Raw genomic sequence first — 16,596 nt, forward strand, 5'->3', positions numbered from 1 at the left:
TTTTTCCTGCAGTCAGTGGAACCACAGAAGGCCCTAGGCGGATGTTGTCCAGGGATTTCAGTTGGTTTGTCCTGTTCTGAACTTCCTGGGAATTAAATAGCTTGCTAGAAAGGGTTTTGGAGAGAGTGGTGCCAGACTTTCTTCTGTCCTCTTTTGCAAAACCATTTTAACTGTTAGCTTACGTTGTCAGTAGAAAACGTCCATGCCCACATCATGGTGTTTTGTGTAGATGAAGAATGCACAGTGAATTTTGGGAATGAAGATTTCCAAAATCTGGGTTTCTGATGTTCATGTTTTTTTTTTTTTTTTTTAAATTTTTTTTTTTTAAAAAAAAAAAAAAAGATTTTTTTTTTTAAAGCAAAAACATTTAGGTCTTGCTGCCTTTTACTATTTTTGTCTTAGTCTGAGGCAGAAAGTGACGTGAAGACTACTTCTTGCCTAAGGGCTGGCATAACTTCAACATACCTTTCCTGTTCTACAACGTGGCCTTCTGCTTCTCAAATAAAAACACCAGAACAGGGACATAATTTCCACAGCAATAACTAGCGCTTCTGCCCCAACCAGAGTTGTTCCTGGGGTCACTCCCTACATTAAAGCATGACTTGCTGCTGTCACCATTCATTTAGCAAGTCTGACTTTCCTCTTTCAGGGTAAACTGCATCGTTCTTGCCAAACCTCGGCTCTGCATGCTATTTCTGGATTCTTTCTGTGCACTCAGCAAATGCACTGAGCTCTTAGCTACAGCACTTCTGATTTTTTGCTCTTGAATCTCTTTTGAACTAGCTGCTAGTGTTTGGATTTTTTCTTTTTTAATGGGAACGAAGAATAAAACAAGATTCATCTCGAGCTTAGCAGTCAAGCAATATTTTAAATTTAGGTGTTTGGAAATTAATGGACAGATGTAATTCATCTATCATGAAATTGTCTTTGCAAATTTATACCGAAGGTATCGTACTGTATATATTGCCAAGCTAGAACCGTTTCTAAAATGATTTTCCTGAGATTTATTCTGTGACCTGCTGTTTCAGCAGTTAAAGGTCTTGCCTGCATAATGTTCTGTAATTTCTCAGTTCCTACCAGTAATGTAGTCTTGGACACAGCTCTCGCATACAGTGCTGCCTGTTTATTTCACTTTTACTTCCATTCCATTAAGAGTTTAGTTTAAATAATATTTTTGACAGTTTTATCTCATGCTTGTTTGGTTATAGTGTGTGGGCAGCTGCTCTGCTATTCTAGTTGAACCAATTTGGGTAGTGAATGCCTTTACTCATATATCAAAAGGGCAAAGACTCTGCTAACTACATGAACAAAACTAGAATTTGGGGGAAAGGTTTTCTCAGTTTTGTTCGTGTGGTTAACAGAGCCAAACCAGTCTAAGGTAGGGATGAAACTGAAGCAACATGAGTATGATTTATCTGGTGGACACCCTTTATTTTGAAGCAAGTACTGTTTTCTATTTTTGTTTGTCACATGGAAGCAATTTGATAAGCCAAGGGGGTGAGCGGAGAGGAAAATCCATACCGAATAATGTCTGTGTTAGGGAGTTAGCTCTCAGATATGCGGGTAAGATGCCGCCACTTACTGAAATGCTCTGCCTTAGTTGGTCATGTGCTCCCTTCACCCTAGGCAAAGGCAAGGTAAAACTTGTTAGCTTAAACTCTCAGTGAAAGTGGTTTATCTAATGTGCCTAGCATTTGCGACAGACTAAGAATGTGCATGTAGTCACTGACTGCTGTTCAGCTGACATGCCGTAACTCACTGGTGGAGCCGAGATAACAGTGCAACTCTACTTACATTACTGGGGAAATCTCCAGTGTAGTCTAGCCCTAATTTATGATTTATTCAATTAAAAATACTTGGTAAGAGTATCTCTGGTATTACCAGCTGGTGACTTTTAATAATATTTATTCTTAGGAAGATGGTTCTTTAATTAAAGGAATTAACCTTTATTTTTTGTAGGCTTAGCTTGGATCTGGAGAAATGCTCAGGCTTAAGCTGATGTATTTCCTAGAAAAGTAAAGTCTTTCTCTTATGAATCTCCCTGTTAGCCATGTAGGTAAAACTTGTTCCCATAAGGATACTCTAATTGAACTTCTGCTTCTTGTTAAGGGGGGGGGAGAAAAAAGAAAAAAAAAAAAAAAAAAAAAAGTGGGAGTATAAAAGACAAAATGGCAAAGCCTTCCTCTGTTTGAGGGTTGGGAGGTACCTGATTGATCTAGCAGGCCTCTATAGCAAAGGAAAGCTTTCTTTGCTCTATTCCAATGCCTTTGTTTTGTTTATTCCTCCCTTCTTCTCTCCCCTCTTCCCCAAAGAATATAGAGAGGCTGTGCGGCCGTCATGCAATATCTAAGCTATCAAGAGAAAACTCATTCTATTCTTTGATGTTGGAGTGCTGTATCTGGAACCCTTTCTGCTTTTCATGTAACAGGCAAAAAAGCATTTTGACGGACACCTAGCATTGCCAAGATCAGTGCATACACAAGTGGTCCCTAAAGCAAGCTGTGCTACGATCACCTTCTTTGCCAAATGGCTTAGCCCAAAAGTGTGCTTATTTTTTTCCTGGACTAATGCCAAGCACTCAGAATTCTCCTTGAAAAGAGTCCCAGGCCAACACATGGAAATTTTTTTTCTGGAAAATCTGTGTAAGTGGGGKTTTTTTTTTTTTCTTCCCTCTTGATATTGTGACTCTTGCAATAGATGGAGCCTATCTGGTTTTAGAAGCTCCTTTTCAGGTTTTCACATGTCATGCTCAGATGTACTGGTGTTTTCTCATGATAGCATAATTAAAAACTGCTTTGTGGAGTGTATTAAGAGTTGAGTTGGGGTAAGAGTGAATACTGAAGTTGCATGTTACATATGCTGCTAGCATACCCAGGCTGCTGTACTAATACAGTTTTGTAAGTTAGAATTTTGTTAAAGCTGCTTTCTTAGGAGGTAGCTCATTAACTACTGTGATGGATAAAGCCATAAATTCTGGAAACACATCCTTCAGATAAGACTTCACAAACTTCAGATGAGTGTTCAGTATTGCCTTACATTCCTCATAATAATTTCAGAGACAGACTTTAGGTAATCTGAGTTTTACCCAAATTGACTCTGGGTCCTAGTCAGGCAGCTGAAGCTGTCTGGGCAGGATTTGTTCTTGTTTGGGATTCTGCTAACTTCAGGAAGACTCTGCCTGCACAGATCGAACTCCAGGGTCATGAGACTTTGCTCTCCTGCAATTTCTCCCAGAGTCTTTGTCTCTATTGACGACCTTGGCTGTATAGATTGGATATTTAGAGAGCTTGGTTTCTGGTGGAGGAAGGCCCAGGCTTTTTCACAAGTTCTATTTTAGTCTCTAGGTTTCTGAAATTTGCTAATGCTCCTGTTCTACAGGATGGCTACAAGAAAGCTCTACAAAACAAAAATGGTTTCCAGTACCCTAAGCTCTCGTGGTGTACTGCTTCAGTAGGCACACGTGGTATCCTCTTTCTGCCTCTGTTTACCATGTCCTTCTCTAAAGCAGAGTTTGTTCGGGCTTTGAAAAGAAGTGATGCTTAAGAAAGAAACAAACAAGCCAGAATTTAAAATAATTATGCTTTGTTTTAGTAACTGTGTTTTAAAACTGTACTAGTTTTCCAGTCTAGACAAACCATTAATATTTAATAGCTAAGTGCAGATGATGCAGTGAAGAACGGAAGACAGTAACAGGATGCAGGTATCTTATGACCATAGTTTAAGTGTGTGTTGCCTAGCTGTTAAGCCATATTAGATCAGTTTCAGGACTCCACAGCTTCGTTTGGGAGTGTTTAGAGTGGAAGAGGCAGATACAGCTGAACTGCATCACTTGTGAGTAAATGCCTGTCTTTCCTGTCCCCTATGCCTTGACCTGAATCTGTCCAGTAGTTGTTTCTTTGCATTCTAAGACACTGAAATCTCCTGAGTTGTCTGACCCATGTGTACCCAAGCTGTGGCTTGCAGAAAGACACTCAGCTGGTTATATGAACAGAATTTGTGCCTTTCTTTTGCTTCCCCCCCCCCCCCCCCTTCCTCATATCGTGGCAGAAATGAGGATGACTGAGTGATTCCACAGATGATTTACCGAGGTAGGTGACAGTAACATTTAATGCATCTCGGAAGCTTCTTCACTCTCATTAACCCCCAAAGCTGCCTCATCGCTTCTTTGCTGTTAGAAGAGTGTTCCCAAGGGTGTCAGCCCTGACTTGGCTGTGAGGCTGCCACAGCTGTGCTGGGAAGACTTGAGCTCGGTATTTGTCACGGGCTGAGGGCATCACTTTACTTTGGAGATGACAGTAGCAAGTTGTTTCCAGCTGAGGGAAGCTGTTATTTAGTGCGTCCATAAAGACCCACTGAGACTGTTCAGTGGTGCAGAAAATTTAGGGAAGGTTGGTGGCTTACATTGACTGTGCTACTTTTTATGCAGATGTGTACAGATGGTTTGCAACTGGGCATTGCTAGTCCTTCAATCAGTGCTAGTGACATTTGTCTGGATTCCAGTTTTCTTTAAATATTTTTCCTGTCTTTGTTCCTTTGAATATCTGCTGTTTAAGGTTATAGGGAAGGTGGAATTTTGATTAGATTAAAAACTAGGAGTAGATATTAAGAGCTGGTATTATTAGGAGAGTAGAGGTTGCAAATGGAGGATACGTGGCAGAAGGAGATTGAATAGGGAAATCTCCAGCATGTTGAGGAGAAGGGAAATGAGCAGGAACTATTTCAGAGCTGCCGTTTTATTAAATAATGTCTTCAGTATTTTTCTCATTTAAATTTTCTCAGAACCTTGAGTCGTATCCATGAAAGCTGGAATAGGTAATGACTGGGATCCTATTGTCTGCCTGATATATATATATATTTTTTTTTCCTTGGCAGAGGCAGTGAATGAGATGGAGCCGTCTTTTCTGCTACATGTAACTTGATCTTTGTCGCTTTCTCCAGCTTGGGGCGTCCTAGCCCTATTGCCAGTGAGATTTTATTTCTCTGGGTTCATAGTGTATTTTCGGTAATTTCACTTGTGGTAATGTGTTTTAGAAACATTAACCCTAGCGAATGTGAGGAATCGTTAGCACTGACTAATCAGACCAGGTTGAGGCAAGTAGTGATTCTTACGGTTTTACTGACTGGCTTTATATTCAAATTCTTGCCTGTGATGTCCTTGTACACTAATCCAATACACTCTTGCTTGCTGCTGCTTCTCATTCCTCCCACCCCCAACCTGCTAGTTCCTCCAGCTGATGGTTCCATTTCTGCTTGATGCATCGCATTCCTGATCTTGAGTGTTTGCATGCTTAACATGTTTCACTTACTGTGCATAGAATGTGGTGGTTTGGTGCAGAGTTTTTCACTGTCCTGAAACACCAGGCCTTTTTACTCATGAGATTGGGACACCTATGTAAAGCTTTCATGTGAGCAAAAATATCTTTTGCATTCACCTATTTGTCATTGTCTTTGCTTGTGTTTACCATTTTGCAACACTGAGCTTTCCTGTGTATATGCCTACATTTTGTATCCTCCCCCTTTGAATATGTAATGATTTCAGGGTCAAAATAACAGACTATATGTAATTTTTCAGGTTTTTGGCTCTATTAAAATTCAAAAGTCTTCATTCACATTTTAAAAAATAAAATTGGAAGAAAAAAATCCATGCAGCATTTTGCAGAAATTGTACCTATTTACACTGATTTAAAAAAAAAATAAATAAAAATCTTGTAGCCCAGAAAATGTGGCCCTGTATAAGAGTGATGACTTTCCAGGATAAATTTTCAAAGTCACCTCTTGGAGTGAGCAGAGGCCACCTTCATGCTCAGGAGACAGGGCTTGCATTGGTGCAAAATGAGAAACTCTGCAGCTCTTCAAATGAAATCTTGGTACCATGTGCTGTTTGTCTAACAYTGGTAGGAACTGGCTGAGCTGCTTGATCTATTTAACTGCTATGGAAATTGGTACATACCCAGCCAGAAAATGCATCCTTGCTTGCTGGCTTGTTTCCTACATTTACATCAGTCTTTAAAAAGCAGAGACATATTGTGAGCTGCTCATCAGATCCCTGATGACCCAGTTTAGCAGATGTAGTGATTGGCTAATTGTTAAAGATGCCATTTTTGGTGGGTGAGAGGAAGAGCATCAGCCAGGCTTCTAGCGATGAAGAGTTAGAATCAACGGAGGTAAGAGCTCTTTAGTGATAGTAACTAGATAAGGCTTGGGTTAATTTGTTTGGAGAACAGAGAATTATACTAAAGATTTTACAAATTCAGTTTATAAAATGAATCTGTTGGTGTAATTTCCTTAGTAAAGATCAATGTGGTGTAACAACTGTGCAGCATGGAAATATCTCAGACTCCATGCTGTATTGCTGTGACCCCACAGTATCACAATTATTAGCAATTTTTTATTTAAACCTACATGAAAAATGCCTGCAACTATCATGGATGTACTTCAAGCGTGAAGAGAATATAGCTAACTTATGTTCTTATAACTGTACTTGTAATTGTGACTTAGCACGCTTTCTATAATCAGTCTGAAGACAGCAGGCAAAGCAAAGCCCAGGGCTGTGGTCTTGCATTTTCCAAAAATGCTCCCCGATCTGCAGACATCAAAGAGTGGTGCATGTGAAGTGAAATACTATTTTTTGAGAATGCTGGAGAAAAACTTGTATAATCTCCATGCCTTGCTTAGTGTACAGAAAGAGGAAAAATAGGTAAATGCCATTACAGCAGCATGTAGAACAGTATCTCTAGGCAAAGTAATGGGTAGGTAGGAGATATATATAACACTGAATTTTATTATTTTCTCTTTTTAAAAAAGCAGTAGCTAGATGGAGTGCCACTCTTTGTGGAAGTAGCTGGGAGCTATGTGATCAATAAGTACGTGAGCATTTCAGTTTTTGCTCAGGCTCCTGCCATGAGAAATAACAAGCAGAGGAACCAGAACTACTGATGCAGGATATGAAACTGAATATTATAGGAAGAATATCAATCTGTAAGAGCAGTAATCATGACTTTAACACATGTATTCAAGGTTATGCATAGTTCAGATAAGGTATATGTAGAAGTGATAGGGGATTACTGCTAGGTAGTATATGCTGAAGAAGTAGAAAGGGTRATAGTGATAGGCTGGGATCTGTTTGGGGTCAAAATTGCTCTGAGGAGGAATGGCAAAAGAGGTCCTAGAAGAAGTATTGGGAGTCTGTTCTGGGCCCACTTAGGGCTGGATTTGAATATAAACTTGAGTCTCTGAAATATTTTTTCAAATGCCATTAGAGAGATGAATGTTTTTATGAGAGACTAATTTCTCAGATATAGTGTGCAAAACAAATGCTGCTAATAATAATAGGGTCAAAAGGATTCTTCTCTGTAGCATCACCTGTTGTTGGCACAATGAGCATATTGTAAATGATGCAAATATTACAGGAAAACAAGTTGCTTAGAACTCTCCATGTCTCCAAATTTGTTTATATTAAAACAAATCTCCAAATTTAGTCTACCTTAAAATGAAAGATTAACTAAAGCAGATTTGCAAGTGTTTTTTTTATTGTTTAAAAAGATACAATCTTTGATACATGGAGCAAAATAGTTGGTGAAATAAGTCAACTGGATAGAAAACTGAGAGACTTGAATGTGGAGGGTTTTTTTTGTTTGTTTGCTTTTTTGTTTTTGTTTTTTTGGTGTGTCAAAGGTACTTTGGATGCAGATTCTCGATGGTATAAGTCAAGGGGAAAAAGCCTATAAAAAGAAACAAGAATCTTCAACTTGACCGAAGGCATAAGTGTCTCATAAAGGCTATTAGGTGGAAAAGAGAATTTACAAGGGATGGAAAAAGGACCAGTCAGCAGACACTGCTGTTTTCAAGGTCAGGGAATGTGAGGGTTAAAGTGAGAGTTGCCAAAAATCAGACAGAGTTAAACCTTGCAAATGTTACTAAGAAACAGGTAACAGTTTGCTGGAATATATGAAGAAAGAAGAATGGAAGAATTGGGGCCACTTTGTGTTGGGGATGGGATAGTTAATAAGGCTATTGTAGTTGTGACAGATTTTGACAAAATTGTTCAACAAAATTGAACAAATGATTTGTTTTTGCTGAGGATAGGGTTGATCATGGGAGAAAAGACAGGATGAGTAACGGGCATGAGACTGCCGCAGAAATTATCGTGTTAGAAATGGAAGAATATTCAAAGAGCACAGAATATGCAGGTTGGAGGAGTGAGGTTGACTAGGGAATGGTAATATCTGTTCCTGAAATCTGAAAGAACTGGCTCATGAAGTTGCAGATCTGATGCAAATTTTTGAGCTCTATTGAGTGATATCATATGTTTAGAGAACAGAATTGTCATATCTTTGATGATGATGGGGTGATCTGGGCAAACAGACTCATAGGTCACACATCAATTATATGCAAAATCTGAGGACAAAATAGTAATTGAAGTCTTGGACATAAACGAAAAATAGGATAAAAGGCAACAGAATAGGCTTGATCAGATTAGGGTGCTATCTGTTTTTAAGAGCTTTTTTTCCTGCATTAAGAGCATTTTTCTTAACTGAATGACATATTTTATTGTAGTGCTAATCCTACAGCATCTGAGATGTTGCTGTAGGAAAAGTACTAACTGATACTAGAGAAGATGCAGTTTTGTGCTGGAATTGTGAAAGAGATTAGGAGCTAACCATGTGTTTTAGGGTAATGATTTATTTATTTATTTATTTATTTATTTATTTATTTATTTTAAGATGACCACAGGCTAGGTCAGGTGCAAAGATGGGCTTCTAGAGAGGCTGGGGAATAGAAAACGTGCCATGTTAGGAAAAACTTGAACAGCTGCTTGTTTGGAGGGACAGAGAGGGGCATACATCAGGGAGGTTAATTGAAAGAGAGAGAGAAAATATGTTTAAGCTAGAGGACAGTACTGGCACAAGAACAAAGAACAAGCAAAAATTGCTCAGGAATAGTGTTAAGCTGGAAACAAACACAAATTCCTACTTCTGGGGAGCGATGTTCTGAACAGGCTTTCAGCTTGGATAGCGTAGACATAAGACCTATTTCTAAGATGTAGCTTGATAATTTTAATAAAAAGATTAGGTGATATTGTACGATGATAAATAATTTTGTGTTTCAGGAGGTCTTTTCCAATCTTAGTATTTCTGTATTTTTAAGTTATTTGTATGTATATGCATTTGCAGGAACAAGGGCTATAGTTTCGTAACAGTTACCTAACTTGTGTTTCTGGAAACATGTGCATAGCAGGTTGTATGGTAATATAGTTGGGCCTTTATCTCTTAAGAAGGTTACACTCAATAGTTTTATTATATTTGGCTAATATTTGTTGAGAGTCAGTAATAAACCAGCCATTATAGACGGCCCTAAGCAGTGAATTTTCACTGCAAGAAAAATCTGTAGTTTATGACTGGCCAATAAGGTACGTTTAGTCTTGCTGTATCTAGCATCTTTGCACACGCAAGTTTAAAAATAATTTTTGTAATTTAATTTTCTGTGGGAGTCAGGAGGCATGATGCCTTGCTACTGAAGCACCACCTAAGTATCTTAATGCTGGTAAGGCAAAGTGCTTAAATCTGCATCAAAATTTTTAAGCGTTGCAGTTCTATCTGGATCTATTTCCTATAGTGAAAAGAACGCAGGAGGTTAGGTGATGTTCTTCACTCCCCCTCCTTGATTTGTTTTGTCCATCTGACAGTTATTTATAGATAGTAAGGTAAGTGCACTAGCATTAGAAAATGTTTTATTCCCCTGGGGCCTCATTGAAAATGACAAAAACTTGATTGTGAAATGAACACAGGGTTTTTAACGTAATTATAAATTTGGTTTTAAAACCTAGGGCGGTATTATAGAGAAACAAAAAGGAGTTGTGGAAAAGACTTTAGATTTTCATAAATTAATGCCTTTTTATAAATAGATGTTCTTGGAGATACTAAATTGCCAGAGTGCATAATAACGAGCTCTGCGGAAGAATGGAGGACGGGCACCTACTGCGCGTGGAGTTATAGAAAGAAAAGAGAAAGAGACTGGCCAATCTGAGGAAACCGGATATAATCTAAGCCCCAAAGTGGGGCTTGCAGGGATAGAGAAGAGAGAAAGCCCAGAATCCTCTGAAGAAGAGGAAGGGGCTTGCTGTGAGCTCCAGGAAGCTGGTCTGAATCTGGGGTGAAATCAACTGGTCAAAGGCAGAACAAGATGAAAGTTTGCTGTGGGAGTCTCATCCTTCTTCCACAGCAGAGAGGTTTAGAAGCATAGCTACTTTSCCTTTTATGGACAACTAATTTCTTTGTCATCTGTGCAAATCTTCACACAGAAACAATGGCTGTAGAAACGTTTTCTTAGAAGTAGGAAGATGTCATCCTCATCCGCTCCCCAAAGTGGCTATGTTCCTTTTATACGGAAGAAGTGACCCTGTGGCGCTCGGAAGGATGATGAGAGAGGGTGGCAGCTGCTGCAACTCCTCATCCAGCTCCTAGCTGTCCTTTTCTGAGGAATCTCAGAAAGAAAGGGCAGTCAGAAGCACAAGACGAGCCAAGAACTGTCCTGCCACGCTAGATAGGTCAGAGGGCTGTCGATGAGGCACCCTTTGCCTAGATTATGAAGTGCTATACGTGTAATTTGTGCTAGATAAATGAATCACATATTTAACCTGTTAGAAAAAAAACCCAAGTGATTTCCTTAAAGTTAACTCTTTCTGGGAGAGAGGAATTTGTTTGTATGTCAAATATGAAGCTCGTAGTTTCAATTTTTTTGATGTTTAAGGGAAGATGAAGGTACCAGAAGAAACCAATAGAGAGAAAAGAGAAACAGGGAGGGGGAATTCCCCCCCCCCCCAAAAAAAAACAAAACAAACAAACAAACAAGCAAAAAAAAAACAGCCTTCTTGACTGAAATGTTCGTTACCTGTGAACATCTGTAATGCAGAAATTACTTCAGTAACCACAGCGAGGTAGCTGTGCCAGAGCTAGACTGAGTTAGCTATTTAATGGTGCACAGCAGCACTGCATAGAAGTTAAAGATCAGAAATGTTTAAAAAACAAAACAAAAGAAACCTGTATGCMTTTAAAACAGTGGGGGGAATTTGGTTAGCCATTCTTGGTTTTGATCACTGTAATGTTCTCATTTTTGAAACTCCGAAGGGAGGGGTCGTACCACTGCTGTCCCTCTGAATATGGTGTTTTATGTGCTAAAAGGGTGTGTTAAAATTATTTGTAGTTTTGGGATGTTAACTGTTTGAGAGACTGGATTTGGACCGGCATCAGCCTGATGTGGTTTGGAGTAGCAAGGGATGAAGTTTTATGCGATTTGCTATGGGAGGTCTCTCCCCACTGCCCCCCCCACCCCCGGCCATGTTATGTCTTCTAAGAATCAYCAGTGGGCTCTCAGGTTACAGATAACATGTTTGGCATGTGGGTCCCGGCCGGGACGTCTGAACCTGCTGGTTTTTGTCAGAGTAACTCAGCATCTGTCCCCGTCGGTTACGGACCCAGAATTCATCCCCAGGAATTCACGGGTGCGTTCGCAAAGGTGCGAGGGGGGCTTCCTAAAACGGGAAGAACAACTGGCTTTCCCGAGCCTAGCCCCCTTTTCGCCAGTGTTCGCCGTTCCCCCGTGACAGCGTTAATCCTCCCGAGTTTGACTGGAACAGCTGAGAGCAGGCAACCTGCTCTCTCAAGGCCTCTGGGCGGGTTCGTGTTGCCTCGCTGCCGGGGCCCCCTTCCCTTGGCCCTGCTCCCCCCGCCCGTGCTGGTTCCGGCAGCTGTCTCTGCCCGAGTTAAATGCGGAGGGAGGGAGAGGTGTTAAACGATACGGGCACATATTCTGTCATGAAAGAGATCCCTTCAGCGCAAGATCTCAATGTGGCTTCTCTCCTCTCCCTCCCCTCTGCAACACCAAAGGGTTTTACTATGCTAATCCCAGCACCTGTCCCTGCCTAGGACAGTAAGAAGGATATGGGGGTGGGGGAGGAACGGTCCCATATGTTTTTTGCTGTCCTGGATTGGGAGTGTTCCCTCTGACGCACCTAGAGCCCAGAACATATGCTCTTTTCAGATCCTAAATGCTGTTTGCTTCCTACCATCTCTGTGTGCTGCTGCGAAGATCCTGTGTTCCCCTCTTCCCTGGCAGTCATTCTGTTTGCTTCTTGGGACTTGCAGGACGCTTCTCAGTTGAGGCTTCCAGTGCCGTTTTCAGTACGGGRTTTCTAATTTTAGGAACCTCGGCTGTGTACGGTTGAGCTTTGCCTTGCTGGATCCCAGAAGAGAGGGGCTGATCTGAGCTGAGCCAGGCAGCTCCTTTTTATTTTCAGCTGAGCTAGTGTCAACCTGAGTGGCCCCAGAGGCCTGAGCCAAGCACTGCGCAGGGCTGCCAGAGTCCTTCCCACAAAGCTGAAAGACGGAGATTCAGATTTGAAGCTTCCAGTTCTGTGTCTAGTTGGCCTTTATCTGGAGGATCTTTGGCTATGTATGGTGTGTATTGTATGGATTATCAATACCCAGTTGTCCAGGTAAGCAAAAGGAGACTTGCAACTTTAGAGTCTTGTTATTTGCTCTGTATGTTCTTCAAATAAACTTGAGCTCATGTGCTGTTTTGTAGAAGGACACTGCTTCCATGCTCGGCTCTTTGGCTTGGTGTGTACCAGGCCTCGGCTTCCCAGAGGCTCTGCAGAGGGCTTGGATGCTCTGTGCATGCGAGTGGTACTGTTTGACACCTTAACTCTGAGGATTGTGGTGTTTGAGACTTGTGTGTGTGTTTTGCATTTTTTGGCTTTTTTTTTTTTTTTCCCAATCCCCCCCCCCCCGAATTTTGATTTGACAGAATTGCTGTGCTCTGCAAAGTAGTCTGTTTTTGAGTGTCTTACTGCATTGTCCAGGGGCATGTGACTTGGAAGTGTGACTGCAGTCCATTTCGCAGGGGTGGCAAACCATCAGGARCGGCTCCTCACCTATTTCCCTCCTCCCTCCTCTGAAACAAGCAGCCCAACCTCTGACAAAATCTCGTTCATCACCCTTTCGTTTTTGAAGATTGAATAAGAATCTGTAGGATGATAAGAATTGGTGGGCTTGAGTGGTGCTTTGCTCATGGTATGGCATATGTTACAGCCCTGATGGGGGAGGGGACTATATTTGGAGTACACTGGAGTTTTCCTGGCCCGTTGTGTGGAGTGTTAGAGAAGTCAGAGGCTGTGGGTCAGGCTCAAATACTTTCAGAGCCAAATGAAAGATGATGTTCTCTGCACAGTCCTTGGCTATTCAGTGTCAGCATTCCTTGCTCTCACGAGCACCAAATTCATCCAGAAAATGTGAAACATAGACAAAAGTTGAAGATTATCTACACCTAGATACTTCAGATAGCCACTAAGGAGTATTTTGTTAGGTTACTTTGTACTGGGTTTTTTATTACATACATGAATAGAATCCACCACCAGAAGTGTGTCTCTAGGTTGTTAAGATTTGCTCCTGATAAACTGGTTCTTTGCACTTGAAACTTTTTTTTTTTTTTTTTTTTTTTCTTTTCTGGCCTTGATCCAGCTGGCAGGTTTGTTCCATCTAAACTCGATCCAGCACAGAAATGCAGGTAATGGGATGTTAAAATCAAAGGCTATGCTTTCTTTCCAACCTAGCAGCGAAGGGGAATTACAGCAAAAGAAAAGGGAAAGCAAACCATGGAACTTGTTTGAAGCAGAGTATTTGTGGCTTTCTCTACTCTTTCCAGGTTTACCAGTCTTCTGGCACTGTTACACTAGCAAATGATTTGATTAGTTTAAATATAGACCACTAAGTCGAAGTAAAGGTTAGTTCTTTGTAATCTCACCAGTGTGATTTTTTTTTTTTTTGGTGGCCTTGCCCCTGTACCTGCTGTTTAAATGCCGTTCTCCGGATTTTTTCCGTTAGGATTTGAATGATATGAACTAACAAAAAACCATCGTGTACATCATGGAGAACATAGAATATAAATGTGGGGCAGAAGTACTCAGATGTGATGCCCATCTTGGTAAGGATAATAGTGTGTCCTGACCCCGCAGAGGGACTAAATTTGCCCGCAATTATTTCAGAATGCTACTTCTAAAGCACGACAATGAAGTTTCAGTGCATATGTGCCTGTGATACTCACAAAATCATGAGAATTCATAAGTATTGGCATCTAGATCTGTTCTGAATATGTTGCTTTTTGAATTTTGAATAAATGCAGTAAGTAGGAAGTGATGATCTCATGGCTCTGAGCTGTAAGATATTCAGGCTTCCAATGTTCAGCTTTACTTGTACTTCTTTGTTCTTTTTCAGCAGTATGCACTGCAATTTGAGTCTTTGGTTTTCCTTAAATAGAAGGTAGCAAATGATGGTAAATTGTGTAGTTGTTCCATGATTTGCACTTATGAGAAGTGAAGGCCTGTCAAATTTACTTCACTTGACCAGGAGACAGTGTCTGAACCCCAGTCCTCAATGGGAAAGATGAAATATTAGCCAGTTAATTTCATCAGTTTTGTTCATTGTGTATATGATGTTTCTTTAGCCTCAGAAGAGTGCAAGAGAAGACAGACCTCAAGTGTCATCAAGTCTGATCTTGGTAGTATTTTTGATGATTTAAAAAGTTTATATTAGATGTTCATTTTAGATGATTTTGTGGTGATCAGAGCTCCTAAAGGCCTGCATTTTGTATTGCCCTAGMACTGCCGCTGGAAACTGGAGATATTTTTTTGCCAGTTGGGAGCAAAGATCAATATATTCCAAGCGCAAGGGAGGAGAGGCTTTCTGTAGAAAATGAGAAATGTGGATGAAAGAGAGAGATCAGTAGCAGATCACGTTTAAGGGAATTCCTGGGCTTCTAGCACATGAGTAAGAGTTAAACCAACCAAGTAGTGGGAGGTGGTGCACATGAGAGCTCATTGTACATCTTAGAATGGGATGCTTACACATTTGCCTTTTCCCTTGGAGACTTCTTTTTGATAGCAAATATGTCTAGTGGTTCCTAAGATGAAGGCCAGAACAGACTAGAAAATGATATTTTCCTGGTGAATGGAGGTGGGAGATCCATAGTACTCCCATATTCCAATACTACCATAGTAACGTGCCCTTCTCTGTCCTAGAGTTTTTTGCTATAGCCCTAGACCTGAGATGAGAAATAGTATTCCCGTGGCACAGCAGATCCTGGGCAAATGCAACCATTTAATTAAAAGGAGTGTGTTAAGAGATTTGCAGAAGTCTGGTGAGATGAGAAGTATGTGGATGAAATCTGGTACTTTGTTGTGTTGAAGGTATAAGAAGGTCAMTTTTTTTGCTGCTTTTGAAATGGAATTTATACTTGACCCAGGATTGTGCTCCAGAATCTTGGAGWTTTTATAGGGAAGAAAAATGTAATACTTTCCCTGGTTTTGCAGTATTGTCTGTAAACCTGAAATATCACAAGCGAGTTAGTAATATGGACTCTGACTCAGAGACTCGTGGGCTTGGTAGTTCTACAGCTGTGGAGTCTGGCCTCTTCCCAGAGGACCACACAGCTCACTGTTTTGTTGGAGTAGGGATTCTGGCACTTGGTTCTTTGCATCCCCGTGCTGTTGGGACATAATGGTCTGCCCATGTCTYGGTAGTAGGCTTTTTACTAGCTAGAGGAGCTGACTGGGTTGTGATGAGTGCTCTCACTGTCCTGCTGAGCAAGTGGAGGAGGAAGGGAAGCCAGAGGTCAGTTTGCAGTTCTAAGCTAGATATTCTTCTGAATAAATTGATAACTGGGCATATTGATGTGAAGAGGAGCACATGGGGATAAAAGGTGTTACTGCACTATAATTTGACTTTTTTGCTGCAAAAGCCAGTGAGGTCTCTTGAGTACCAGATGTCAAGAAGYGAGACATCTGAGGAGTTTCTTCCCTTAGCTGATTTTATCTTAGTGCCATTGGTACTGGGGCAACAGCATCATCCTCGCACCACTTGCCAAACTGAGGAATTGGCAGATCTGCTCAGCTCTTGATCCTGCCCAAGGGCTTGTGTGCATATGATGTTGGGAAAATCAATCTCTGACTCAGATCCCATCTGCAAAATGGGGAAGCAATATCGGTCCATTTTGCAGGGTCACTGGGAGAATAAACATTGCCAACTGTGATGTGCTCAGGTGTTAAGGTAGTAAGGGCCAGATATTTACTGAAGATAAAAAGGGGAAAAAAAAGAAAGCTTGGAAGGAGCCCAGTGATCTCCAAATTTTATTATGAAAGAAATGCCGATCCTGGCATCGATACTGCTTCCGGTTCATCAAAAAGTACTGTGTAACCCACTTGTTCTCCCCTTTGTGGCAGAAGGGAGGTCTGTGTAAAATTGACAGCTATCTCACAAGCATCCTCCTGCTCAGAGATGCTCTCTTTCGCCTCGTGAGGTTCTGCCCGGGGAAGTCGCGGAGCTAAATCGGAGCCATTTGAAATGGTAGGTGCAGATCAAGTACAGGCAGTGCTGCAATTTCTGTCGGGGCACATCTAGGGTGGGGGAGCAGCCAGCTAAGGTTGTCCACCGCGGCGCTTTTGTTTCCAGCCCTGCCGTGCCTTCGTGCTGCCTCCGCCGCGCCCCTCTCTTGCCGGGGGTCCCGGCGTGGGCAGCGGGGCGAGGAGGCAAGAAGGGGAAGCGC

The 16,596-nt window shown here is 41.2% G+C and overlaps 1 protein-coding gene across 6 annotated transcripts in view; it reads left to right on the top strand.

The window, feature by feature from the left end:
• The window catches only part of RBFOX2 (RNA binding fox-1 homolog 2), a 114,897-nt gene that overhangs the window by 11,243 nt on the left and 87,058 nt on the right, over nt 1–16,596 (top strand). For 3 of the 6 annotated variants that reach the window (XM_085323601.1, XM_085323605.1, XM_085323607.1), the window contains exon 1: nt 12,321–12,493. The exons of 1 other annotated variant lie outside the window; for it this stretch is intronic. In XM_085323601.1, the coding sequence (XP_085179727.1) occupies nt 12,449–12,493 (45 nt within the window). In that variant the 5' untranslated portion in view covers nt 12,321–12,448. Of the gene's footprint in view, nt 1–12,310; nt 12,494–16,596 lie in introns of those variants that run through there. 2 more of the 6 variants (XM_085323606.1, XM_085323600.1) reach the window with 2 other exon arrangements.

Source organism: Rhea americana, unplaced genomic scaffold (genome assembly GCF_003343005.1).
Source record: "Rhea americana isolate MKP2758 unplaced genomic scaffold, rheAme1 scaffold_85, whole genome shotgun sequence".
Lineage (NCBI taxonomy): Eukaryota > Metazoa > Chordata > Aves > Rheiformes > Rheidae > Rhea > Rhea americana.